The sequence below is a fragment of the Siphateles boraxobius genome, unplaced genomic scaffold, assembly GCF_051911475.1.
Source record: "Siphateles boraxobius isolate OS27281-9 unplaced genomic scaffold, OSU_SipBor_1 77, whole genome shotgun sequence".
Taxonomy (NCBI): domain Eukaryota; kingdom Metazoa; phylum Chordata; class Actinopteri; order Cypriniformes; family Leuciscidae; genus Siphateles; species Siphateles boraxobius.
In genome coordinates this window covers 21,817,647-21,844,383 of record NW_027509205.1, presented here as the reverse complement: position 1 = coordinate 21,844,383, position 26,737 = coordinate 21,817,647, and the positions used below count along the sequence as shown (strand labels likewise).

General features: G+C 43.8%; 1 protein-coding gene and 1 long non-coding RNA gene across 3 annotated transcripts in view; one reads left to right on the top strand and one right to left on the bottom strand.

Annotated features, from left to right (window-relative positions):
* The first annotated feature begins 339 nt into the window (after window positions 1–339).
* On the top strand, window positions 340–26,546 carry LOC143725567 (uncharacterized). Its single transcript, XR_013198258.1, has 3 exons — window positions 340–649; window positions 20,375–20,429; window positions 26,423–26,546. It is a non-coding gene; the product is annotated as an uncharacterized LOC143725567 (long non-coding RNA).
* The window catches only part of LOC143725532 (E3 ubiquitin-protein ligase TRIM21-like), a 30,575-nt gene continuing 12,986 nt past the window's right edge, over window positions 9,149–26,737 (bottom strand). For both annotated transcript variants that reach the window (XM_077218008.1, XM_077218009.1), the window contains 5 exons: window positions 20,983–21,057; window positions 20,647–20,859; window positions 19,788–19,935; window positions 10,247–10,273; window positions 9,149–10,130 (listed from right to left, as the gene is read on the bottom strand). In XM_077218008.1, the coding sequence (XP_077074123.1) occupies window positions 9,592–10,130; window positions 10,247–10,273; window positions 19,788–19,935; window positions 20,647–20,859; window positions 20,983–21,057 (1,002 nt within the window). In that variant the 3' untranslated portion in view covers window positions 9,149–9,591. The remainder of the gene's footprint in view (window positions 10,131–10,246; window positions 10,274–19,787; window positions 19,936–20,646; window positions 20,860–20,982; window positions 21,058–26,737) is intronic.

Sequence of the window (26,737 nt, the reverse complement as noted above, 5' to 3'; positions counted from 1 at the left end):
ATGTCCAGTTTCTCAAACGCTTGCTCATTAGTTTTAATTTGACCACGCCCACACGGGCAAAAGAGATTGATATGCAAATCTCCACGTGAAGGAATGCGAACGTGTCATTACCTCAAAAACAAAGCACCACACTTCACCAGTCCTTGTCAGGGTTCTGTCACCTCTGTTTGGTTTATATCTGGTTTAGTGACAGAGCTCTGACACTCCCAGTTTGTCATGTGTTTGTGTTTATTCTGGTTTGTTGTGAGCACATGGCTTGTCTTGTATTCCTTGTGCCATGTGCTCTCTTGTCAACTGTCTGTCCCCTCCCATCTTGTTACCTGATTATTGATTGATTTGCCCCACCTGCCTTGTTCGTTACCTTTGTTTGCTTCCTATTTAGTCTCCCCGTGTTTGAAGTCCTGTGCTGGTTCATTGTCTATGTTCCCTCGTGTTCCTTGTTTGATGCCATATGCCTGTCTTGGTTTCCCCCACGGGAGTTTTGTTTTGTTTTGTTTAATAAAGATCCTGAGTTTCCTGCACATGAATCCTCGCTTCACTATTTACCAGTTCCGTGACAGTCCTCTGCTTTTTGTCGAGTTTGGAAGACACGCTGTGAGCTTACATTGGATTTACCTCAAACGCGATCTGAATTCAAGAAAGATTTAAGGTAAGAAATGTATTATGAATTATATTAGTTAGTGTTATTGTTGCATAAACTTAACATTGCAGTTGAGCTGTTGCTAGACTAAAATTTATGAAATCGATGGAAACTTAAAACGAAGTTGAAATATGAACTATAGACAGGCAGGCTACCTTTCAATGCGAAATATACATGTACGACACGAGGATGTTTTTATGTTTGATAATAAAACACTACATGATATAGAAGTAATGTTTGGCTAGTATCAGTGTTTACTCTAATATGGTGAATATTATAATGTTTAGAACCATGTTTACTGTTAAATGCGGTGTTTGTAACGAATGGAAACATTTGTAGTAACATATCCATATATTTTATATGCGCACACACACGCAAAGTCTCTCGCTCTCTCCCTCTCTGCCGTGCGCGCGCTACACGGTTTGGAGCTCGAGATTCCGGGAGATTTTAACTAATTTACAAGAGAACGTAGCTAAAGGTGAGCAGGTAATTAAAAACAACTTGCAGTTTCACTCTGTATCACGACACTTACCAATCTTCCATTCACCATTAGCGTGTGTATCGGTGTTTGTGGTCGGGTGGGTGCATAGGGAGTTGAACTTCAGACCAATAGAGTAACGACGAGATGAATCCTCCAGTTACTTGCAGCGCTCCGGTCTGACTGCAACGCTCTGAAAGCTGCCACAGGTCACACCAATGCAACGAGACGGTGCGGTGCATCATCATGATAGCACGACTCTTTGTAGGCCTACTTCTGTCCAACTTCCGACTTTTCGGCTATTTTTTGTAGCTGGATATATATCATTTGTTGCATCCAGGGCCGTGCACAGACCTTTTGAGGGGCATGTGCTGAAACTGAAAAAGGGCACCCCCTCCCTTTTTTTCCCCCACCAAGTAATCAAAATTCATATAAGTACAAAAAATAGTTATATCAGTTATAATTTTTTTTAGAAATGTTATAAAACAATTTATGTATGTATGTACAACATTGCTGTAGTAAAACCATATTTTACTACATTTATACATGTGGGGACGAGCAGAGAGTATAGAATAGGGGAGAGCGGGGTAAGTTGTCACACTGTTCATAACTCCAACACTAGAGGCTCTATCTCAAAAATCAAATAGCCACTTTGTGTGACTAATTCTTCTATAGTCAACTTCCTGTTCACATGTGGTCAAGATCACTCTAATCTGAGGTTAGCACAATTTTCTTATTTTTCTGCTTAAAAAGTAAAAAATGTGCACTTTACATTTTATGCAATACAACTTTGTTAGGTATGAATGTTAAAAATATTTTTTTTGCACAAAACAGGGGAGACAGTAACGAGTCTTTTGATACTTTAGCTAAAGTGCTATGTTGAGCTAATGTTGAGATTTAGCCAACATTAACACACATGTCGGTTTGAGGCAAGTTGTCTCACTGACTTTGGGGCAAGTCGTCACGTGTGACAACTTGCCCCTGTACAAAAAACACTTAGAACATGCTCAAAAAACATTGTAATATTGTAGGCTAATTTATTTGTAATTGCAATAAGGTTTTCGAAGGAAGGAAGGAAAGGCAGGAATTAAGTAAGGAAGGAAGATGGTTCGAAATTATCAACGAAAGACAGAGCATGGCAGTACACCACCTGACATAATGTTAAAGGCAGTCAGGCAGGTAAAGTTGCAGAACAAATCAATCAGAAGTACAGCGAAGGATTTTTACATAAATTATCGTACTCTAACTCGGTATTGTCAAAAGATTACCAGGGAAGACATTGAAAGTCAGACAGCCATGCCAACAACAACGGTTGGTTATACAAAGCCTCGGAAGATTTTTTCACCTGTTTTGGAAAAGCAGCTTGTTGAGTACATTACTAGGTCAGCTGACATTTATTTTGGTCTGTCGCCAAGTGAGGTCAGAAAGCTTGCCTACCAGTTTGCTGTGGCACACCAGCTGAAGTTTGCGCCTTTGTGGGCAGAAAAAGAAAAGGCCAGCAAAGAGTGGTTTACAGGCTTCTTAAAGCGACATACAGGTACAACACTGTCACTGAGAAAGCCAGAGGCTGCTAGCCTTGCCAGGGCAAGTAGCTTCAACAGAGAGAATGTTAATGCTTTCTTTGACAACTTAGAGAATGTGTTACACAGATATGAGTTTGGACCAGGAGACATTTGGAATGTTGATGAAACTGGGGTCACCGCTGTACATAAACCAGACAAAGTGTTGGCCAGACGTGGATTCAAACAAGTAGGGTCACTGACCTCTGCTGAAAGGGGAACCCTTGTAACACTGGCCTGTGCCATCTCAGCCACAGGGAATAGTATACCTCCATACTTTATTTTCCCCCGTGTCAACTTCCGCGATCATTTCCTGATCAATGGGCAACCTGGCAGCAAAGGAGGGGCAAATTCCTCTGGATGGATGAAAGACACGCACTTTGTTGACTTCCTGAGACATTTCAGTGAACATACAAAGTGCTCAAAGGAGAAGCCCTGTTTACTCCTTTTGGACAACCACGAGTCTCATCTGTCCATTGATGGACTCAATTATGCCAAAGAAAATGGCATAACCATGCTGTCATTCCCACCCCACTGCTCACATCGGCTCCAACCTTTAGACAGGGCTGTCTAGGGACCACTAAAGAGGCACATCAACAGTGCATGTGATGCCTGGATGAGGAACAACCCCGGGAAGACAATGTCAATTTATGACATTCCTGGGATTGTGGCAATTGCCTATCCCCTGGCTGCAACCCCCTTGAACATTCAGGCTGGCTTTAGGGTGGCTGGGGTTCAACCTTACAACAGAGATGTATTTTTGGAAACCGAGTTTGCACCATCCTACGTCACAGATCGCCCTATTCAGAACCCTGCCATGCCAGGCCCCAGCACCAACTCTGCTCTGCCAGGCCCCAGCACCAACTCTGCTCTGCCAGGCCCCAGCACTAACTCTGCTCTGCCAGGCCCCAGCACCAACTCTGCTCTGCCAGGCCCCAGCACTAACTCTGCTCTGCCAGGCCCCAGCACTAACTCTGCTCTGCCAGGCCCCAGCACCAACTCTGCTCTGCCAGGCCCCAGCACCAACTCTGCTCTGCCAGGCCCCAGCACCAACTCTGCTCTGCCAGGCCCCAGCACCAACTCTGCTCTGCCAGGCCCCAGCACCAACTCTGCTCTGCCAGGCCCAAGCAACAACTCTGCTCTGCCAGGCCCCAGCACCAACTCTGCTCTGCCAGGCCCCAGCACCAACTCTGCTCTGCCAGGCCCCAGCACCAACTCTGCTCTGCCAGGCCCCAGCACCAACTCTGCTCTGCCAGGCCCCAGCACCAACTCTGCTCTGCCAGGCCCCACCACCAACTCTGCTCTGCCAGGCCCCAGCAACAACACTGCTCTGCCAAGCCCCACCACCAACTCTGCTCTGCCAGGCCCCAGCAACAACTCTGCTCTGCCAGGCCCCAGCAACAACTCTGCTCTGCCAGGCCCCACCACCAACTCTGCTCTGCCAGGCCCCACCACCAACTCTGCTCTGCCAGGCCCCACCACCAACTCTGCTCTGCCAGGCCCCACCACCAACTCTGCTCTGCCAGGCCCCACCACCAACTCTGCTCTGCCAGGCCCCACCACCAACTCTGCTCTGCCAGGCCCCACCACCAACTCTGCTCTGCCAGGCCCCACCACCAACTCTGCTCTGCCAGGCCCCACCACCAACTCTGCTCTGCCAGGCCCCAGCAACAACACTGCTCTGCCAGGCCCCACCACCAACTCTGCTCTGCCAGGCCCCAGCAACAACACTGCTCTGCCAGGCCCCACCACCAACTCTGCTCTGCCAGTCCCCAGCAACAACTCTGCTCTGCCAGGCCCCACCACCAACTCTGCTCTGCCAGGCCCCACCACCAACTCTGCTCTGCCAGGCCCCAGCAACAACTCTGCTCTGCCAGGCCCCACCACCAACTCTGCTCTGCCAGGCCCCACCACCAACTCTGCTCTGCCAGGCCCCACCACCAACTCTGCTCTGCCAGGCCCCAGCAATAACTCTGCTCTGCCAGGCCCTAGCACTAACTCTGCTCTGCCAGGCCCTAGCACTAACTCTGCTCTGCCAGGCCCCACCACCAACTCTGCTCTGCCAGGCCCCACCACCAACTCTGCTCTGCCAGGCCCCAGCAACAACACTGCTCTGCCAAGCCCCACCACCAACTCTGCTCTGCCAGGCCCCACCACCAACTCTGCTCTGCCAGGCCCCACCACCAACTCTGCTCTGCCAGGCCCCACCACCAACTCTGCTCTGCCAGGCCCCACCACCAACTCTGCTCTGCCAGGCCCCAGCAACAACTCTGCTCTGCCAGCCCCCAGCAACAACTCTGCTCTGCCGGGACCCACCACCAACTCTGCTCTGCCGGGCCCCAGCACTAACTCTGCTCTGCCAAGCCCTACCACCAACTCTGCTCTGCCAAGCCCTACCACCAACTCTGCTCTGCCAGGCCCCACCACCAACTCTGCTCTGCCAGGCCCCAGCAATAACTCTGCTCTGCCAGGCCCCAGCAACAACTCTGCTCTGCCAGGCCCCAGCAACAACTCTGCTCTGCCAGGCCCCAGCAACAACTCTGCTCTGCCAGGCCCCACCACCAACTCTGCTCTGCCAGGCCCCACCACCAACTCTGCTCTGCCAGGCCCCACCACCAACTCTGCTCTGCCAGGCCCCACCACCAACTCTGCTCTGCCAGGCCCCACCACCAACTCTGCTCTGCCAGGCCCCAGCACCAACTCTGCTCTGCCAGGCCCCAGCACCAACTCTGCTCTGCCAGGCCCCAGCACCAACTCTGCTCTGCCAGGCCCCAGCACCAACTCTGCTCTGCCAGGCCCCAGCAACAACACTGCTCTGCCAGGCCCCACCACCAACTCTGCTCTGCCAGGCCCCACCACCAACTCTGCTCTGCCAGGCCCCAGCAACAACTCTGCTCTGCCAGGCCCCACCACCAACTCTGCTCTGCCAGGCCCCACCACCAACTCTGCTCTGCCAGGCCCCAGCACCAACTCTGCTCTGCCAGGCCCCACCACCAACTCTGCTCTGCCAGGCCCCACCACCAACTCTGCTCTGCCAGGCCCCACCACCAACTCTGCTCTGCCAGGCCCCAGCAACAACTCTGCTCTGCCAGCCCCCAGCAACAACTCTGCTCTGCCGGGCCCCACCACCAACTCTGCTCTGCCGGGCCCCAGCACTAACTCTGCTCTGCCGGGCCCCAGCAATAACTCTGCTCTGCCAAGCCCTACCACCAACTCTGCTCTGCCAGGCCCCACCACCAACTCTGCTCTGCCAGGCCCACCACCAACTCTGCTCTGCCAGGCCCCACCACCAACTCTGCTCTGCCAGGCCCCACCACCAACTCTGCTCTGCCAGGCCCCAGCATCAACTCTGCTCTACCATGCTCCAGCACTATCTCTGTTCTGCCAGGCCCCAACACCAACTCTGCTCTGCCAGGCCCTAGCACTAACTCTGTTCTGCCAGGCCCCAACACCAACTCTGCTCTGCCAGGCCCCAATAATAACTCTACTCTGCCAGGCCCCAGCACCAACCCTGGCCTGCCTAGCAGGCCCAGTTATGCTTCTGCTATCACCAGCTCACCCTTACCCAGCAATGCTATTGCTGACAGCGGCCTACCTTCTCCAGAAGACATCCCGCCATATCCAAAAGCTGGCCCCAGAAAACCAGCCAGCAAAGGAAGAAAACGACGCAAATCAGAAATTCTTACTGACACACCAGTGAAGCAGCAACTAGAAATAGAAAAGAATAAGGCTAAATCTAGCAAAAAGCTGTTCCAAAAGAAAGGGAAGTAAGGGACAAAATCTGGACCAACAAAGAACAAGGCAGCTAAAAGAAGAAAAATCATACAAGAGTCATCATCAGATGATGAAGAGTGCTTCTGCCTCGTCTGTGTAGAGCCATTTTCAAACAGTCGTCCAAAGGAGACCTGGGTAAAATGTGTAAAATGCAACAATTGGGCCCATGATGCTTGCACCTCCGGCCAGGCAATTTATGTGTGCCAGAATTGTGACTCTGGAGATGAGTCTGATTAGTCAGATACAGGGCATCTGTTTTGTTCAGAGGTTAAACATGTTAAATTAAACAAGTTATCTGCAGCATTCCATTCAGTTATCATGGATGTGCAAGCCAGACAACGTTTGAGTTTAAAGCTAAAAGTAAAGTGGTCTTGCCACTTAATGTGTTTTGATTGAAATGTGCATTGTTTGGATTTAAATAATTGTTTTTCCAGGTTCTCCAGGCACAATTGTTTATATTTCCAGCTCTGGTTTAAAAAAAAAATATATCATAAATAAAAAAAATTAAAAAATCAATATTCATATTGAAGTAGTTGTGTTCTTATTTTTAGATAATCTAGTGTGACAACTTACCCGCCGAAGGGGAAAATTGTCTCAAGTGTACACTCTCTATTCTACAGTCTACAACTCTATAATGAGATAAGATATGAAAATGTTATAAATAGAACATATGTGCCCAAGACTTCCTTCTTTCATTTGGTATGACATTCATACCATTGTGATGTATGGTGCTCAGTAAATGTTAGACAGTGTGAAAAGTGACAACATACCCCGCTCTCCCCTACTATAGATTAAAAAAACTATATAGTGAATAAGTGCATATCAACAACCTTGAATTAACCACAAGTTAATATAATTACCATAAGATGAAATGTTTATAAATGAAGTGTATCAGCAATCATAATTCAAAGAAAATTTCTAAGAAATATGTCACCTAGGTGAAGGATCACTCAGTCGCTTTGTGTAGTTTCAGTATGAAACAGCGCGGGGGCGCGCCTGTGCTTATGATTTTCCGATGGTAAAAACAAATTATATGTTGTTGTAATACTTATGAATATATTGTTAACATTTTACAAAAGTCAAACTCAAATACAGTTACGGGGTTCTTGACCAGCGAATGTGTGCAAATGTGCATTTTGTCCGTCATTAAAACGGCGCCGGCGGCATCACATTAAGTTACATTTTCATCAACGGGTTAAGTTTGTTGTAGCTATATAGGCGCTCAGTTTTTCCTGTTGTAAAATACATTTGGCCAAAATCGCATTTTATAAAAGATGAAATGCTCCTGTATGCACAGGCTATTTAAAGGTGCAGTGTGTGACTTTTAGCGACATCTAGCGGTTCGGTTGCGAGTTTACACTAAGGGCTCAGCCCATCGCTCACCCCTCCCTTTCGAAGAAGCTACGGTGGCTAAAACGGGACAAACATCGTCGTCTGAGACGGCAGAGAATAGCCAGAGTAAACCAAGTTCCTGTACCACAGTCCATTATAAACCACATCATGGATAAAGTTTACAAATCCATAGTCAGGTGAGGATCAAGGGTCTTAATACGTAATATAATTAATAATAGTAATTAGTTGATTGTCTCACGAACATAACCAGCACATTTCTCCCCACATAGCAAACCCATAATACAGCGAGGGAGAAGAACCACATGAAACTATGCAACTATATATTTTTTCTAACAGGGTAGTAAAAGTTTAGCTGGCTAATATGAGCTGTTACTGTGGCTGAGCTGGTTAAAGCGTTAAGCCTTGTTTATACTGGACGTGTCCGCATGAGCCCAAAGGTGCGCGCGGCAAAAATGACGTGATTGTAACAGCGCGCGCGCCTCCGCATCCCCTAGACACCATTTACTACACACAATAGGCTTTTTTGCTCTGATTTTGGAAACTCGATCGACTCAAAATGCTTCCAAGATCGACGGGTTGGTGATTCCTGTAACTGTTTTACGGTCAATGACAAGAGTACTAATCAGCTGTCTCACGAACGTAACCAGCACATTTATCCCATAGCAAAGCCATAACACAGCGATGGAGAAGAATTAAGTTACATGAAACAATCCCAACGACAAGGGAAAAGTCACTACTCACGGTGTTTATGGTTAGCTTCTAGCTTTCTGCGGCTTCTCTTTCAAGGTAGTGACGAAACGCGCTCTGTAACGCTGTTTGTTCGCTGTCGGCTACGGTAGAAACATGACGTCACAATATGTCAACCTTCATAGAAGGGGATTCCCGCGCCTATGTAGATATAAATGCCTCATTCTAAGGTAATAAAAACATTACGGTTTATTAAGTTCTTTATACACCACTGAACACATAGTTATGGATGTCATATTGCATTTCTGTTAATAGATACTCAAAATTTTTACACATTGCACCTTTAAGTGTAGGGTATTGGCTATGACTAGATGGCAAATTCTAGCCTAGACCTCTCTCTCAGGTCCCACATGTCTCAGTCAGACATCAAATAAATAAAATATGAGCTTTTATAGACAAAGTGTTTAGTACTTATTCAAACAACAAGATCTTTATTTACCCTTGCCTTGCAAAACTTCGTTCAGCTGCTGTCTGCTGTGCGGCTGCTGCGGAGCTTCAGTTCATTCAGTCACGATAGAGGGGGCGGAGTTATCAGTTTTACTGACAGTTTGAGGATCGAACAAGATTTACACAAACTCTTTTTAAGAACTTTCATTGGCTAAATATTTTTAAAACAGACGGACAGACGTAAAGGGTGACCAATAGCAATAGCATTGATTTATTGAAGAAGAAAAAAAACACCACCACCACCAAAAAAAAGGGCACTTGAGTGTAAGAGCAAAAAGGGCATGTGCTCTGCACAGGTTGAGCCCTACCAGTGCACGTTCCTGGTTGCATCTAATTCTAAATATGAATGATGTTATTGATATCGAATTCATATTGTTCTTATCATTTAGGGGGGCTTAGGAACATTTTGGGGTAGCTTCAGCCCTCCTAGAATAGGCCTAACGACGTCCCTGACAAGTACCATGTTTGGAAATTTAGTAGGCCTATATGATGTATAATTTCACAACATATTAAATCATTATGTAAAATGTCAAAAATATAATATTTCATTATAGTTGAGGTTTTGTCAGTGACTGATTATCTTAATTTTTATTTTAACTGACAGGAGTGATGATCAGTGGGTTTGAGTTTTTACCTTCGTCATTATCGCATGGGTTGAAAAATGGATAGAGTTTCTCAGTGAAAGTCTGAGCAGTGAAAGAGTAGATATGAGATCTGGACTGCACGTCATAAAAAGAGACCAGACCCTCCTCATAATCCACAAACACACCAACCTTCTCAGGTTTCACTCTCAGAGATAAAGAGACAGGTGGACTTTCACAAGCTTTATAATGATTCTCATTACACAGAACCACAGTCCAGACTCCATTCTCAGGACTCAGTGTGATCGTCCCCTTCCTGGTAATGGATTCTCTGATCACTCCTAAACTCCACTCAGTCTTTCCCTTCACCTGCACCTCATAGTAAAATCTCCCTGAACTGAATCCCTGCTTTGCCAGAACACAACAAAGCACATCAAATCTCTTTGGGTTTTCTGGGACGTCCTGCTCAATGTCTCCATCACTGACTTGTTTTCCATCATCAGACAGGATGAGACGTGGATTCGCTGTATCAGGATCCAGAGTCACATCCACTGAGAGAGATCAGACATTATCAATTTCAGAACAAACATTTTCAGATGTACAGCATATAATACAGTTCCAAATTATTGCCAGTGTATTGAAGAAAGTGGTGTCAATCACACTGTACCTGCATACTTCTGTGCAAACTTCAACCCTGTGGACACAGATGACAATATGATGAATTATTTATAGCAATAATTTTAATTAACAGTGCGTTTCTCTCTACCGACGGCATCAATAGCATGTAAATGTTGCTTGTCCCTCAGTTTGTAAAATAACATGCAGAATGTGTTTACAGTAAACATACTGAAATAGAGGTCATTGGAACAAACATTGAGGATGTAAGAGAAAGTGAAGCATGTATTTTTTATGAAAGCTCTTCTATTAATAATTCAGTAAAAATGTGTTTGAGCTGTAAAGTGTCTAAATTGTCCTTGTCCTAAATTGTCCTAAATTGTTTACATGGATAGAACTTTACATAGACAGGGTTAGTTTATGATTACATTTTTGAAACCGAATATTTACAAACTGATCTTAAATTGGATTAAGTGGTGGAAGATTTTCTAGGTAGGGCTGTGTTTAAGAAAAAAGTTAACAGAAGGAAAAAATTAAAGGTGCAGTGTGTGATTTTTAGCGGCATCTAGTGGTGAGGTTTTGCAACCAACAAAAGTTACGGTGGCCGACAGGAAATTCATATTCACTGAACTAAGCTTGCTTCCTTGCACGAACTAAGAGCCACATTGGCCCTAAACGGACAAACGCGTTTCGTTACTCTGTAGAAACATGTCAGCGCATTCAATGTAAGGGAACCCGCGGTGTATGTAGAAAAAAAAACTGCTATTTCTAAGCTAATACAAATATAACGGTTCATTAAGTAAGGTCTTTATACACCACTGAAAACTTATTTTTCAAGGTAGTGAGGAAACGCGCTGTGTGTTCGCTGTCGGCTACGCTAGAAACATGACCACACAATATGTCGACCTCCATAGTAGGGGGAGCCCGCGGTTATGGAGATATAAATGTCTCATTCTAAGGTAATAAAAACATAACGGTTCATTATCCAAGGTCTTTATACACCACTGAAAACATAGTTATGGAACTTATATTGTATTTCTGTCAATAGATCCTCAGAAATATTACACATTGCACCTAGGGCTGGGCGATATGGCCAAAAAATCATATCTCTGTATATATGATATATATCTAGTACTTTCTACGTTTTTCTATTTGGACAAAGAAAATCTGTATTTATTAAAAAAAAAAATATTTCACATCCTGCTCAATGATATCCAAACAATGTTGATATTGAAGGATATGGAAACAAATAGGGAATGTAATTTAGGCTATGCAATATATTGTGTTAAAAAAGGTGGTTAAAATCACATTACATTCTAACATTGTAACATTACAAACTAAAAACAAAAATAATGCTTTGTTTTTATTTTCATTTTTAGTTTAGCCTTTTAGTCATTTTAAAAACAAACTAATTATATTAGCCTGCATTTGATTACCCCATTTATAATGGTCTCTATCATAAAATTATACTTGTAGGTTTAAAATTCCACATATGGCACATTTATTGTCTCCAACAACAAATATTTTAGCAATAGCTTTTCTATGTTTTAGTCCGAATTATTGCGCTACTATAGAGCTCGGGATCGTCATGTCGCGATGCATTGTGGGAATCACGGTATGGAAGTAGATGTACTGTATAGTAGGCAGTACGTAATTGCGTTGGTCATTAGATAATATTAGGTTTAATTTAGGTTATTTTTAGGAAAATGGTTCAGTATTGCTGTATTGTGAACTGCTGTAATCGGTCTCACGATCGACAGGGCAAACGCCTCATAAATCATATGTGGTGGTCTTTTTGCTTTGCTTTGTTAGCGCTAACAGCTAACTGATATTTTTATCACATGGTCAATAGATTTTCAGCTGCCAGAGTTAACTAGCTAGCTACATTTACATCGAATGTATTCATTTAGCAGTTAACTAAAGTTCTGCTGTTCAGATTAACGTTAAAGCAGCACTATGTAGTTTTTCAACCTTCATAATATATTTCCAAGACCCTTGAGATGGTACATCAACTTACAATAGGTTGAATGGCACGTCTGCCATAGCCTGACAGTGTTTGTATCGCTTTTACTGGCTCTATGTAACTTCGGGTTTCGGGTAGGAACCCGAGCACAAAAAAAAACTACAAAATTCGACTGATTTACGGCATACGTCACTTCCCCCACCACCCCCAACTTCCTCAAATTCTGACGTGAGAGCCCAACTAGCGTTTGATACCCGTCTGTATGTTGTTGTCATGGCCCAAGCAACAACTAAAAGGAAGAAGGCAAAGGTTTTGTCAGAGGAGACTAAAAAAGAAAAGGGAAGAGTGACAAATTAAAAGGTCGAACGAGGATCAATATTGGAGGGAGAGCAAGACAGTTTGAAAACGGAGAGAGTGTGCGCGCGCACGACCGGCTCTCTCTCTATGCTCGTTCTTTCAGTAACATGCACCCTGTCACAAGCGCAGCAGTCAGTCATCTATAAAGTGTTTATAAATTTATAAATTAATCTGGGAGTCAGGGAGCTGACTACCGCGCGAAATGTAAACGGCTGAATAACATGGCCTGGCCATGTTACGGAATCTATCTGGTCCTCCATTTATCTTCATAAATACCCCTAGAGTCTGCGAGAGCATGGGCGGAAGATGACTCAATGGTGGACAACATGGTTAACGACTTTGGAATGGAAACGGATATGAGTATAGAGAGTACTTCACAAAAGACTAGTTCAGGTTCTGCAGTTAGCAAAGCCATTGAACTCCAAGCTTGTGTCTGTGGCTGGAGCAAGGCGACAACGGTCAGGGGTTTGAAGATTCATCAAGGGAAAATGAAATGCTTGAGGGAGAAGGGACAAGGGCCTCGCATTGATCAGTACTTCTTACGAAGTCAGTCAAGTCAGTCGAATGAAATCCAGCGACAGGAAGCAAACCACAGTTCGCAGGATATCAGCACCCCTGTCATAGAGGAGAGGAGGGTTTGCACAGTTAGTGATGAACACATTGATTCTTGTGAACCCGGTCAGACTAACCAGCATAAGAGAGAAAAGGACCTCAACGGGCATAGGCCTGGAGTTAGATGGCCAAGAGCTTGTGAGAAAACTGCATGGGACACGGTAAACACAGATCTATGCTTTGCATTAGAAAGATTAACTGGTACAGTTGAAAAGAAGCTGGATAAATTTGGGGACATCATTTACGCATATGGAAGTGAGAGGTTTGGTGTGGAAAAAAGGAAGGAAAAAGTACAAACTACTCCTGGATTGTCTAGACGGCAGCAGAAAATTGAAGGGTTAGTTAGAGAAAGGAGACAGCTGAGGAAGCAATGGAAAAGAGCGGAACAAAGTCAGAAGGAGGGACTCAATCTCTTACAAAGGGCCATAAAAGATAAGCTTGCAACATTACGCAGAGCTGAGCGCCTACGGAAACGCTACAAAAAGGAGCGTGCGAGGGCTAATTTCTATAAAGATCCTTTCAAATTCGCAAAGAAGTTATTCACCAGTGAGAAGAATGGCACTTTAAAAGCATCTAGGGTTGAGCTAGAGAGATATTTGGAGGAAACACATACAGATGCAAAAAGGCATAAGCCTATGTCTATTCCGTCAGACATCCCACCTGTCAATCCACCAGAATACCAAATGGAGGTCTGTGCACCTAAGTGGAAAGAGATAGAGCAGGTTGTGAGAAAGGCAAGGGCTTCATCATCTCCAGGGCCTAATGGAGTGTACAAGAGTGCTTCAGGAGTTCTACGAATTCTGTGGAAATTGATAAAAGTGGCTTGGGAAAAGCAGGTTGTACCTAGAGCATGGCGCAGAGCAGGGGGAGTCTTTATACCCAAAGAAAAAGATGCTACAAGCATCAGTCAGTTTCGCCCTATTTCACTATTAAACGTCGAAGGAAAGATTTTCTTCAGCATTATTGCTCAGAGATTGTCAACCTACCTATTAAAGAATGGCTTCATTGACACTTCAGTTCAAAAAGCGGGCATTCCAGGATTCTCAGGATGCTTAGAACACATCAGTGTTATCTGGCAACGAATTCAATCAGCTAAAAAGGAGAGGAAGGAGCTCCACGTGACATTCCTGGATTTGGCTAATGCATATGGTTCAGTGCCACATGAGCTTCTTTGGGCATCATTTGATTTTTTCAGGGTACCGATGTCGATAACAAATTTAGTGAAAGCCTATTTTGGAGATTTGCAATTTAGTTTCTCAACTCCAGAATTCAGCACTACATGGCAATGCTTAGAGGTTGGAATAATGGCAGGATGCACCATTTCTCCACTGGCTTTTACCATGGCAATGGAAGTAATCATTAGGGCATCAAAATGGGTAGTAGGAGGAGAGCGCTTGGCTTCTGGGATGCGACTACCACCAATCAGAGCATACATGGATGACATGACAACCATGACTACAACGGTAGCCTGCACTAATCGGTTATTGGGGAAGTTAACAGATAATATTGAATGGGCACGAATGCAATTTAAGCCCTCTAAATCAAGGAGCATCTCCATAATTAAAGGCAAGGTAGTAGATAAAACATTCTTCATTAATGGTGAGGCAATACCAACAGTTTCTCAGAAGCCAGTGAAGAGTCTAGGGAGATGGTACGATGGGGATCTAAAGGACACAGTTCGAGTGGGAGAAGTTAGACGACAAGCAGTGGAAGGGTTGAAGAGCATAAACAGCTGTGCTCTACCAGGCAAACTGAAACTCTGGTGCTTTCAGTTTGGTCTACTGCCAAGGTTGCTGTGGCCACTGACTGTGTATGAGGTTTCTTTGACAACAGTGGATAAGCTGGAAGCGTTAATAAGTTCATACATCAGGAAATGGTTGGGAGTTCCACGCTGCCTCGGCAGAGTGGGACTTTATAGTAAAGGAGTATTGCAGCTGCCAGTCTCTGCTTTAACCGAGGAGTTTAAGTGTACCAAGGTCAGACTGGAAATGACTTTAGCAGAGTCACGTGACAAATGTGTAAGGGAGACAGCCCCTGTGGTAAAAACTGGTAGAAAGTGGTCAGCAAAGAAATCTGTAGTAGAGGCAAAGGCTGACCTTCAAATTGGGGATATCGTGGGACAGGTACAGCATGGAAGAGGGGGTTTTGGGCTCAGTTTAGCTCCTCCTAAATGGCACAAGGCAGGCCCAGCCCAAAGGAGGAAGCTGGTAGTCAACGAGGTGCGAAAGCAGGAGGAGAGGATGAGATGTATAAAGGCCATTTCCCAGGCCAAGCAGGGAGAGTGGATGAGATGGGAGAGTGTGGAACAACGCAAAATGGGCTGGCAAGACCTTTGGTCAATGGAAGAGAGTAGGATCAGTTTCCTTATTAGGTCAACATATGATGTTCTCCCATCACCGCAGAACCTAAACCTCTGGGTAGGAGAGGATCCATCTTGTCCTTTGTGTTCATCACCTGCCACATTAAGGCACATTTTGACAGGATGTAAGGTGGCTCTTAGCCAGGGTCGGTTTACTTGGCGCCATGACCAAGTATTGCGATGTTTGGCTTTAGCATTGGAAGGCAAGCGTAGTATGACCAATAAATTGCCGCCTGTTCTAGCAAAACATTACACGCAGAAGACAATATTCCTCCGCCCAGTCGAGCAACCACCAAGAAAAGGTGCTAACACCAATTCTCGCCCAGGACAACTGGAAGCTGCTAGGGACTGGAATATGCTGGTTGATCTTGATCAACGGCTTATTTTTCCACCTGAGATTGCCACCACTAACCTACGGCCAGATATTGTTTTGTGGTCTGGATCAGCACGCATTGTTCAACTGAGAGTTAACAGTGCCATGGGAGGATGCGGTAGATGAGGCATATGAGAGGAAGAAACTGCGGTATGCTCATCTGGCCACTGAAGCAGAACAGCGAGGATGGAGAGTCCAGGTTTATCCAGTGGAAGTGGGTTGTCGTGGTTTTGTGGCACACTCTACAACCCGGTTCCTCAGAGACGTCGGATTCAGTGGCCAAGAGTTGCGTCGTACAGTAAAGAACTTATCTGAAGCAGCAGAAAGGATCAGCAACTGGCTGTGGTTGAGACGGAAAGATTCTAGCTGGCTGTGTACAGGCCGCCATGCTACGGTTTCGTAGAATTCTTGAAAACTTGAAAGGTCTGTTGGTTTATTTGTATAGGTTGTATAGTATTTACAGTCATTACGTTCCTGTGTATATTGCGTGAATGACGGGTGGTTGGGCAGATATTGTGTTTTGCGGTAGGTGGTATGCCATACGGAACCGTTGCCACTGAAACTGCATATTAACGCACCAGTGGGGCTCGACAGCCTTAGTCAAACGGGTTGGCGCGTATGGTTGGGTTGCGGAGAGATTGTGAGATTGTGGTTAGGTCTCAGCAGCAACTGTTGGTTTATTTGTATAGGTTGTATAGTATTTACAGTCATTACGTTCCTGTATATATTGCGTGAATGACGGGTGGTTGGGCAGATATTGTGTTTTGTGGTAGGTGGTATGCCATACGGAACCGTTGCCACTGAAACTGCATATTAACGCACCAGTGGGGCTCGGCAGCCTTAGTCAAACGGGTTGGCGCGTATGGTTGGGTTGCGGTGAGATTGTGGTTAGGTCTCAGCAGCAACTGTTGGTTTATTTGTATAGGTTGTATAGTATTTACAGTCATTACGTTCCTGTGTATATTGCGTGAATGACGGGTGGTTGGGCAGATATTGTGTTTTGTGGTAGGTGGTATGCCATACGGAACCGTTGCCACTGAAACTGCATATTAACGCACCAGTGGGGCTCGACAGCCTTAGTCAAACGGGTTGGCGCGTATGGTTGGGTTGCGGAGAGATTGTGAGATTGTGGTTAGGTCTCAGCAGCAAGAGGGAAGTTGAGGTCAGTGAGCTGGGCTGAGTTGAGTGGGGGACGGAGGGGGGTGACTCTGGGACGCCAGAGTCACTGTCGAGCCCTCTTGAGGTGTCGTGGGCTAGTCGACGAAACACTGAGGACGGAAGGTGCCCACTTGAAGACCCTAGAGATGTTCCCTACTCCGCTCAATCCAGAGGGTTGTTATGGGGGACCGCACTGTGGTTGCAGCCGTTGTGTGTGCTGACGCGGAATACACTGTATTAACACCAGACAGAAGATTCACGTCACTAGATGGAAAGAAGCGTAAATGGATGGAGAAGCATAGGTTACTGTAAAGCTACGTCTTAGTTGGTGATTATCTTGGCGAAAGCCGAGTACAAATCAGCATGAAGTTTTAACATCTACTCTCGTGTAATGGAAATCATGAATCAAGTAATGCTAGTAGAGTAGCGAATTATCAATCTGGTCGCCAGTAACGTTAAACACTAACATGCTAGTTTACGATGGTTCTAATAAATAATCTTTCAGGATGCAGGCTGGTAGTCATGTTTATTTATTTTTCTGGTGAAAGTGTCTTGCCCCAGGCTATAATGCAAATCGATTTTCAAATTTGCAGATTCATCTATGGTAGCTTGATATTATAATATTGACGATATATGGCCATTACCTACCACACAAACATTGAATTAGCATATCCGTTATGTAAAACAGTAGCCAATAGGCTAGTATAATGGCGCTGTCTTGTAAACGTAAAATACGCGATCTTTTGACGTTTGAAAAAAAAGTAAAACCCATGCAATTATATTAATATGACATGCTGAAATGTATGCCAATGTACCTGGGATGAAGACATTTCACACGCAACGCTGGCAGTCTGCCAAAGACGTGAGAACTCGCGAGAACTCAAGACGGTATTGGCTTGTCAACAAAAACACGTGTATCCCCTGATGTAACGATGACAGATTTCACGACAGTAGTAGAAGACAATACTGTTTCCCAACTGTAGGGGGACCCCAAGAGCAAAAACCACAAAAACGACATAGTGTTGCTTTAAAGCAGTAAGTACGTTGCTGTGTTTTGGGAGCAAGCTGTTATACTGATGTAGCTGCTGTTAGCCAAATCAGCATATCAATTCTCGATTAGCAATGTCACCTCGCTTATTCATCTAGATTTTGGTGGATAGACTAGGTTAGTGTAATACTGACAAGCTATGGCATAATTTGTACCACACTTCTAGAAAGCATCAGCCAATAGATACACAAATGCAGTGGTAATTTCTAGCTATAGTCTACTCTGTACTGGACCTTATATGGTATTCTGTTGCTGAAGCTGTAGCTCTGTAGCTTAAATGTTAAAATGCTTTATTACTAATAGCTTACATATTATTCTATTGCTGGAGCTCTGTAGTTTAATTGTTATTACATGGCTTGGTTGAATACTAATGTTGAATGCGGTCTGTTATTTCTTGATAACAGACCACTGCTAAGTATAACACACCGTTGCCATGAAAAACAGAGAGTTGCCATGGACACAGTTCTGTTCATTCTGGAGCAATACAATCGTTTTTAAATCAATAAACTTGGCCGGTTACGCTATAGGCCTATGTCACGAAAAAATTGAAGACCGGAAGTTCGTCTTTTAGTGGGGATACGGCTCTTCTGGTTAGCTTTTTACTTTGGTGGAGTCCGATAGATACCGCTGGACTAAATCTCTCCGCAACCTGCCTGAAGTCACATATGGCGATGTGGTTCGGATGGTAAATGAAAACTCTCAAGTGGGAAAGCGTGAAAGCTGAGGTATGGCTGTGTACGTCCTGATGCAGAGCAACCCGGTACACTACAACAACAGCTGCGGGTGTAGCCTGTCCTTCGCCAGTAGAGAAAGCGTTTCTATGGTAACAGCGAGTTGGACCAATCAGCAGACGTTGCTGCTACGCTTAGGATTGTGGGTAGTATAGTTTTTTTTTTTTTCATAAGATCGCGGATAAAACACGTTTTTCTTAAAACAAGGTTGAATTCATACAAACTTATAGCTTCTACAGGAGCGAAAACCTTTGTTTCACAACCTCATAGCTCAAGATGGTTTAGACTTCGGATGGTTTAGACCAGGTGTGCCCAACCCTGCTCCTGCCGATCGACTGTCCTGCACAGTTCATCTCCAACCCTAATCAAACACACCTGAAGCAACCAATTAAGGTCTTCAGGATCACTTGAAAATCAAAGGCACGTGTGTTTAATTAGGGTTGGAGATAAACTGTGCAGGGCAGTCGATCGGCAGGAGCAGGGTTGGGCATCCCTGGTTTGGACATTATGGCTGATAATCTAAATCCTTATTGAGAAATACTGTTGACCGGAAGTTCTGTATCCCTACCCCGCGTTCCGGAAGCAGGAAGTGTGACATAGGCCTATTACCTTATTCCACACCGGCCTTTTCGTTACCTCTAAAATGGTCGCCGTTACCCACAATGCACCGTTCCATGACGTCTACGCCTGAGCTCTATTCTATTGTGCTCCGTCTGTTTGGCGCGCATGTGCGCTCATTAACAGAAGCTTGAATTTTAGCGGAGATTCACTTGCAGAAGCTCGTCCTCTCCTGACAGTGAAATGGACATATTTGTTTGATTTTCTAACATTTACAGACGGAGAATATTACAGATGGAGAATATATCTGTGAAATGAAATGGCTCATGGAGGGCGGCGCCCTAGCGCCCTTTATTGACCAGTCTCCACTTAACCCATAATATTCCTTGAAAAAAAATACTGACAAAAATCTACTGTATTTGATATTCACATACCAGCTGGATTGAGTTTTTCCATTATTGTATCTAGAGTTTTTTTCAGTTGAGCCAGAGCTTTGGACAGAGAGTTCACATTCACATCAGAGTCAATCCTGATCTCAGTCCAGTTCTTGGTGCGGGGACGACTGTCCAGGGATGAGCACATCTACAGCAGGAGAGAGAAGACTGTTAAATATGTTGTTAATTTATACTTAAATTTAGTATATTTTACACAGTACCTTTCTAACTGTCACACCACCTTCTGCCTGAGTTTGTCATTTGTTGTCTTGGTTACTCATTATGTTCAGCTGTTCACTCATTATCACCTGTACACCTGTTTGTTTATCATTGTTCGGTCTAGTCTGTGAATAGATGTGGTGTACCTTCTCCTGCCAACTTCGTTGATCATCTAGTGAATCATCAAGTAAAGAGACTGTCTGAACTAATTAGCCTTCTTCGTGTTTATATACACCGCCAGTTCGTGGCACTAACACAGTTAACAAATTTTTCAAATCGGACTATTACTGTGGTAACTTGGTATATAAAACCACACAAGAGAGAGGAATGCATGAGGGTCGGTTTACTAATAACTGCTTATTTTACAGGATTACATCAGCATGACCTGACTATCCAACAGGACAAAACATTTTACTGCAACAGGTAATTCCCACACAACACAAGCATAATCACCCCCTAGCGGTAACAACTGGAACGGCTAGAATTGTACTCCGTATACTACAATTACCGTTTCAGTTTCTTTTGTACAATTTCTAAAAGATTGATACAAATACAATGGTCAAGCAGCTCATCAGGTTTGTGAACAGAGAGTTTGTCCTGTAATATTGTACATGATGACTGATGAGAGATGTTGACAGACCTGTATGAGACGGAGATGATCGTCAGTGTGTGAGAGCTGCTCCAGCTCAGTGATTTCCTGCTGCAGCTCTTTAATGAGATCTTCAGCCTGTTTCTCTGCTGCTTTCTGCTGTTCCTCTATCATCTCCATCCGATCAGACCGACATTTCTCAATGTAGCCAATCAGAACATTGAAAATCGTATCACTGAATGATTTATCTTTTTTTGTGTTTTTCTGATAAATGAGAATGATTAGAAGGTTAATCTATTAAGTTTTATCCATTTAATCGAGAACCTTTAGGAAGCTGATTGAAATATTAAAATGCATTATCAATTTTACATTTTAACCTCCACTCACCTTTCTCAGCTCTACTGAGTGCTGGATCTCTTTAATCCTCTTCATTCTGTCCTGGATCATCTGACGAACGTCAGTCTACATACAGAGAAACACAGATAACTTCATCCTTGGAAAAAATTCATATTAAAAGACTAAATGAATTCTAAAATCTGTGGCATTTAGTGCATGTCTATGCCAATAGTTTTTTTTTTTTTACTTTAAGAAAAAAAAAGTTATTCTAAGTTTAAAGGTAGAGCAGGCACAATTTCAGAGTGGCTAGCATTAGCAAGCTAGCTTTGAAAGAATGAGATACCACCTTTCCTTCATTGTGTCTCCAATGCATCAGATGAAAGACTGCGTTAAATTACCTTACGTCTCAAAGAACATCACATTAGAAAACACCACTAGAAAACACCATTACATCACAATGTAACAATGTCTTTATTTTACATATCATTTAAATTCAACTTTTGTTGAACATTCATGCATCTGCAGGCATCAAGCAGATAACTATTTTTGAAACATTTCTGACCAAGTCCAACTAAAATCCAACAAAATAAATAAACAAATAAAATATAAAACAACATGAAATTAGTTAATTGACGGTCTTATATATTAAGAATATATAAAATGGGCCATGTTGCCATTATGCCGCCTTGTAAATTTTTAATTTACCGAATTATCCATTTGTTTTCTTATAGGAACAACACATGGAACGAATCACCGCTCCACATCCACATTTTGATTGACAGCCGTCACAACCTACTAGTGACGGGTTTACTCCTTTCTTTTCAACCATTGGATGGGATTTAAAAAACGGCTGTTGTACGTCTGACGAAGCGCTTACAAAGGCAAAAGAGCGCATGCACGTTTTCTTATGATAATTAAAAACCAACAGACTGGTGAAAATGCGGGACATTTTTTTTAATATGCGACGTGCGGGACAAGGGGTAAAAATGCTGTGCAGTACAACACAAAGCGGGACGGGTGGTCACCCTACATCACATTACAATAATAATGAATATAAATAACTTTCAGAGCTCTTGTTCCACCTGACTGCTGTAGAGTCATTTTGGCATTGATACTGTTGACATAGAAACGCATAAATCTGAGTGAGGACGTGAACAGCTCCGGGTAGAACGTCACGGGTTGCCATCTCTTAATTACGGTTACGACTGTCACATCCACCAGCTGGAGTGCCCTTAATCTCCACCAGAGAGCACTCCTCCTGACTCCTGGGCTTTTCCATTATGAACTTCACTTCCCAGTATCCATTGATTGTTTATGATTGTGTAATTTTGTTTAGCTGTGTGTGATTACCCTTATTAAAGTCTGCCTGTAAAAGCCCTGTATTTTCATTCTCACTTTGCATAGTCTTGTGTTACACTGCTATTTTGAGTGCCTGTAACCTGATTTCCCTTGTCTTGGATATCCTTTTTTGCCTGTGGTTTTGGACTCTACGTTTGGATTGTTTGCTCTATGGTTTTGACCCCATGCCTGTTATATGGATTATGATTCTGAATTGTCCAAATAAAGCTGCGTTTGGATCGTCAACCCAAGTCTCGGAGCAGTTTGTGACAGAAGACTACTAAAATGGATCCAGCAGTGAGAATTATGCATCTCCAACAAGGAGAACGCAGCATCAAGGATCATGTACTGGACATTGAGTTGGCTCACTCAACCAACATGTACAAGATTCCCCATATGATCTTTTTTGGGGGAGGGTTGTCTGAGCCACTCAATTTTATTATGCTGCTACAGGACCCAGACTGGACTTCGACACATTATATTGATTTGTCATTGCAGCTGAGAAGTTCTCCTTTTAATGTGGAGGAGGTAGAGGAGGAACCTTCCCCTAAACTTTCATTTTTTTTTGTGGGGGATATTTTGCATCAAGCTCTGCGTGTTACTTACCATGTTAGCACTGCGTGTTACTTACCATGTTAGCACAACGTTTTCCAGCAAGTCTGATCCCAGGTCCAGTGCTCACAGCGCTTCCGGGTCCAGTGGTCCCAAATCCAGAGTCTCCAGCCAACATTGACGCTCCACCTAAAGCTATAAAGGTGGTCCTTAGGCGTTTGAGACTGGCTTCCAGTTTGGCGGACCTACCGTTAATGTCGATGCGAGCAGTTGGCATCTTAGTGGTCCTGACATCGTCCTTGAGTCTAGTGCATCCGAATCCGGTGGTATTGAGTCTGGAGGTCTCAGAGGTTCTCCCACCGTTGATTGCACTCCCAGTTACATCGATGGTGATTCTATGTGTCTGGGCCATGAACGCTTTATCCGTTTCTCCCGAGGCAGCGGCACCTGACCTAATTTTATCTGAGGCTGCGACTACTGTACTTGAACTCTCAGTATGTCCTGCTATGGTCAAGGAGATCAATGATGAAGTCTCTGATTCATCATCTGTCTGTCCTGCTATGACTACAGTGGTTGCCTGTGAAAGCCCTGTCTGCCTAGATACGACGACAACGGTTGTCCCTGAGCTTTCTATCTGTCCTGTCAAGATCACGGAGGTCACATTCAAAAACCCTGCTTGCTTTGGTAATTACTGACCTTTCTGCCTGTTTTAACCAACGTTCTGTCTCATCTTCTATAAGAATCATCTGGCCAGTCTGATCTGCGCTGGTGGTCTTCTGCTCCGCCGTTGTGGTCCCCAGCTATGCCTTGGTGGTCTTCAGGGAGAGGCTGTGGCACATCCGCTAGCTAAAGTATTTTTAATCTCCATCAGAGGGCACTTGTCCTGACTCTTGGGCTTTTTTCTATTATTAACTTAATTTTATGGTATCCATTGTCTGTTCCCATGATTGTGTGATTTCGTACAGCTGTGTGTGATACCTTTTATTGTACATTTGGATCGTTTGCTCTGGTTTTGACCCTATGTCTGTCATATGGATTACGATTATGGATTGTCCAAATAAAGCTGTTAAAGCAGTTTGTGACAAACTACGTCACTAAATGGATCCAGCAGTGGATCTAGCTCGTTGTTTTGGATTAGGATGAACTGTAAAAGGCGACTGCTGTTTGTTTGCGGTGCAATAATGAGTGTACAACCAATATACGCTAAACTGCTAGAGAATACCCATAGTGCACTGTGACTATCACGCTGCATGAATTCTCATGTCTCAATGGGATGAATCAAATGATTTTGAACACACCTTGTGGTTCTACAACTCTGGATAGTCTTACAGAACACAATGTCAAAGCGTGATGTTTGCGTGAGCAGGGTGCGGGCAGGTATGAATATATATATATATATATGTATATATATATATATATATGTGTGTATCATATCAGACCAAATGCAATGATTAGACAATTTTTCGGTCTTGAGACTTTCACAGAAGATATTTGTCGGTTTGACAAATAATAGTTATTTGACAAAAAATAGTTGGATAAAGTCCAAATAAACATCCAAGCTATTAAAGGGATACTTCAGTTCTGGGAAGATGAATGTGTATTTAATAGTGGTCATTTATTTAGTAGAAATGTGAAATTATTTTTGAAATTGAAGCATTCTAGACTGAGAAAAGGCAGAAAATGTATTTTTTACTTATGTGGCTGAAAGACAACAACTACCAGAATGCACTTGCTTTGCTGCCCTTACAAGGCCAGGCCACTCCCTAACCACGCATACCGGTTACAGGCGGCAGTATCCGAAAAATTTCTCCACACATTCTCTAGGCTAATACATACTCTAGTAACAGTAAAGGTTTATAAAAAGAACCACAACCAATGTGAGTTATAACTTTTAATTAAAAAAATAATTAATATTAACAGTTTTACACTCCAAGCTCTTCCAGAGCTTCAGCTGTTTCCTTATATTCACAGTATTGCCCGTCAGGAGCTGTATATCTCCGTCTGATATCCTGGACAACACAGGTGGGCAAAACGAGACGATAGCCTTTACTATGTCTCTCGCCATGCAGGACCCATTCCATAAAGTGAAGGTAGGCTGTTAGTCGTCGGTGGTATTGTCTACAAAACAGTAACGTTAAGCACAACGTTAGCAATGCAAACTATTTGCACATACAGTATGCTAGCATAGATGTAAATATAACAACAATAGCTTAGCTGACTACGCGTGAAGAACATTGTGATAACGCCGAGTGTCCAAACTCTGTTCATTAAGTCTTAGTAAAAAAAAGAAAAACAAACCAAATACTCACTTTACACTAAGCCATCCATTTGTCCCTGCGGGCTTTGGCTGGCGTTTCCAATTTATCTCGTCCAGAAGAAAATGACATCGCTGAAATTCGCGACAGCAATAGGACTCTCTATCTGTTTCCATAGGCGCACAGTGAGAGCACTGACACCACCAGTCCGCCACAGCTCGAGTCTGGCCGGGCTCGAGTCAGGTCTTGCTCCCCTGCTGCAGCAGCTGCTCCGGCCCCCTCTTGTTCCTCCATCTCCCGCAACTGTTCATCGCTGTATTGCGGCTCGTACAGGTAGCCGTGAGCATCAGATTCGCGCAACAGATCTTCGAAATCCCCTTCTGCCATTTCAACTTCAAAACTACCTTTCGCCATCGTGATTAGACTACTATACAAACTTTCTACACAGACCAAGAGCCTGTTAGCTTAGCTTCTACGGAAAGATGGCTGACACTATCTTTACAGTCTGTGAGTGAGATCCCGCCCCATATGGGCGTGGTGAAATCATGTGGAACTAGCTACTTGTACTGGCTGTAGTTTTAAGCCTCTGGCACAAAAATCCTCCGATGACGCAAAATGACGATTTTTGCGTCATCGGAGGATTTTTCCCAGACTAAAAATACATAAATCTCTCATATCAGGGGGATATGAGGGGGGAGAAGCACAGTAATTCGAAAATACTACTGGTTTTCTACTGATACAAAGCTTAATGGTAAATCCTGAAGTATCCCTTTAAGAATGAAATCTAGAAGTCTTTCACAGCATGTATAGCTGAATGAAACACTTCAGCCATCTACTGGCCATTATTGTCATAACCTGATTTGGGCCTGACATGAAAGTCTTGTTCTTTTTTCACCAGATGGCAGAAATGTTTAAATTTATAGAAGTGTATATTTATAATGTAGTTAAGGTCCAAAAATTGAGTATTTGTTCATACAAAGATACTGAAATAAAGAAATTTACATAAGATCTATGAACTAAATTACCTAAAATCCCCCAAAAGTGCATAATTTTATTGTTACTACACTGTAAACTTTACTATAAATTTCAATTGCTGACTTACATTATTTTTTAGCATATTCAAATCGCTGTACAAGCAACTTTAACTTATATTAAACTGACTTTAAAAAAACGAGTTGGATCTTGTATAATTTAAGTTGAAATTGTTTAAAATATTTTGATGAGTAAACGTTATGGTGGCGAGGGGGGCGTGGTTTTGCGAAGTCTGTAGTGGGAGAGGAACCAGCGAGCTGTGTGGTGAGTAAGTAGGTCAAGTGCAGATGATGAACACCTGTGTCTGATTGCAGTGATTGGCATGGAGAGACCGCATATAAGCCAGCGGGAATGAGAGAGTGGGTGAGAGAGAAGGACTTGGGACTCGCACGCTACGCAGTGTCTGAGAGCTGGAGATAAACAGCGGAAAAGAGTGTTCGTCTGAGTGAACTGAGACCTGATACAGCGGAAAGAGTGTTCGTTTGAGTGAACTGAGCTGGTACAGCGGAAAGCGTTTAATGAACGTTGCTGCAGTGCAGACTACGGTGAAGGCGCACCTTTCGTTTGTTTTCATTTTCGGAGTTAATAAAGTGCGAGTCCCAGTCACGCCGACCCTGTCTTCCTTACAC